Here is a 2,301-nt window from a genome sequence, read left to right as displayed (position 1 = left end):
CGCCCGAAGGAGGAAGACCGAAGAGGCCCGACAAACTGTCACGAAGAGGGCTGCAACGAATGATTTCTCATCTTTTGGATCTTGTCTGGGTCCAAAGAATGGGAAGTCATTGTTACTATTTTGTCACTATGCTCGTTTTAGTAATACATAATATTATTGTTGATACATAATATCATTTACTTGATTACATGCCAGCAGATCCAATCATTAGCATCGCAGTTTTTTAATTGATCATTGATCAATAATAAATTGAATTAGAGTTGCATTATAGTTTACGCATTTCTTTATTAATGTTATGAGAAATTATTTATGGTTTAAATTAATACGTAATAAAATATCGTATTTTTTTAATACGATCTTCAAGTTTTTTGGGTAAGTAGGTTACTTTTAGATTTTTGTTGAATAAAAAATATCTATAAATTAGTTTTTTTTTCTAGACAAATTTAAATCATGTCATTAGCTTCAAAAAGTAAGTTTTATACGTTCGATGTATTTATTCCTTAGATTATTGGATACTAGATGGCGTAACAAACGTTGCTTAAAGTCGGTATGTTAGAACATGCGATATATAACTAATGATACTTAATAAAGTTCTAGTAGATAGTTTAGCGGGCAAAGTCATGTACTATTATATCAATAATGGTTCGAGTAGTTCTCTTTATTTATTAACTTATCGACGTAATATAATGTTTTGAAATTTATTAAATTCATTAAGACATTTATTTATTGCAATATTACAATTGTATTCTTTGTTACCTTAATAACGTGAAAATTTTTATCAAAATGATAAAAAGAGAAATAGAGGAAAAAAATGTATTGAATGGTGTCAGTTCTTTATCTCGTTCGTATTTAATAAATTGACTTTTATTAGAGCCATCTTTCGGAAAGAATTTAGAATACTTAACATTGCAACGTAGGTAAGAAAACAAACACGGTTACTTTTAATTTTTAATTTTATTTCTTTTATTATGAAATATAATGTAAAATATAATAATAAATTATAAAATATGATATGAATATATATCACTTATTGCTTACGATATTTAGTCGATAATATTGAACAATATAAAAATCAATTATTGTCCTTCACCGATGTCTAATAATCTCATCTATTAACAGTAGTCATTTATCAAGAAAATATAATGATTTCCTTAAATAAATAATTATCACAAGTTGTCAAATCGTCTTTAAACAGGTAGCTTGAAAGGTACAATTGATATCAATAAATATTACAAATAAATAATTCCGTTAATAAATAATAAATACTAACGCTAATGCACAATGATCGTAATAAATAAATTCACGAATAAATAAATTAAATAATGCGATGCCATTTGAGTACAGACATTTCGCAACGATCTCTAATTTCTGTTATCACAATTGTATCCATTGATAATGTCCAACCATGCATATATTGTGACACGATTTGGTTTCTCTTCATTGATCGTCACTCGAGAAGTGTCGTACATTCTCGATCAATTTTGTTGCAATCATCGTATTGTTTTTCTCGATACTGTATTGTCACAAATGTAATAACATCGACATTTTTGCGATAGGATTCGAATACCGTATAATATTATCGAACGTTTCTTCTGGCGCTAGTCAATAATCCAAAATGTGCTTCCAGGCATGAAGATAATCTCTGTATTTGAGAAGTATACCCCAGTCACGAACAAGTCTTCTAGTTTCGTCCACGGGCTCTCTTTCCGTGTTGCTCATGATACTCCTTTCCACTCGCGATGGAATCTGAAGATATGGCAGATCCATGATAGTGATTTCTACTTCGCATAGCATAGTCTTTATGGCGATCTGCGTTGCGCGAAGAGCTTTATAAATTTTCGGATTCGTCTCGTCTTCCACCAATTCCTCGAAAGCTATTGCAAACTTCTGAAGATCGATGTGTAACTTTGGAAAGTGATTCACGATCTATAAGAAAAATTATTATTTCACTTTCTGTCAATCTTTCTGTTGAATATCGCGAACTATTATTAAATAATAAATATTCATTGCCATAGTACCGCTCAAAATTATTCGGATTGATCTACATATAGTAAATAATTTTATTAAAAAATTCAAAATAATTTTATTCGACCTGATCGTAGAATTCGATTTTTAAAAAAACAAAATTTGCGATAAAAAATTAAATATATATAATTACAAATTAAAAGCTTACTAAAATCTATAATTACTAAAATCATTCGAAATCGGAATCCTTATCTCGTATTGTAATATTGTAATTATTAATGATACGTTAATTAATTTGAATCACACTTTTCTTCGTGAATTACACAAGATAGATCG

The 2,301-nt window shown here is 28.8% G+C and overlaps 1 protein-coding gene across 1 annotated transcript in view; it reads right to left on the bottom strand.

Moving 5' to 3' along the window:
* Positions 1 to 1,035: 1,035 nt before the first annotated feature.
* Positions 1,036 to 2,301, bottom strand: part of LOC116186043 — a 3,134-nt gene continuing 1,868 nt past the window's right edge. The window contains exon 2 of the mRNA XM_031512163.1: positions 1,036 to 1,926. Within this exon, the coding sequence (XP_031368023.1) occupies positions 1,603 to 1,926 (324 nt within the window). The 3' untranslated portion in view covers positions 1,036 to 1,602. The remainder of the gene's footprint in view (positions 1,927 to 2,301) is intronic.

The sequence above is a fragment of the Apis dorsata genome, unplaced genomic scaffold, assembly GCF_000469605.1.
Source record: "Apis dorsata unplaced genomic scaffold, Apis dorsata 1.3 scaffold_396, whole genome shotgun sequence".
In the NCBI taxonomy this organism is placed as follows: Eukaryota; Metazoa; Arthropoda; class Insecta; order Hymenoptera; family Apidae; genus Apis; species Apis dorsata.
This window is presented reverse-complemented; position numbering and strand designations above follow the sequence as displayed.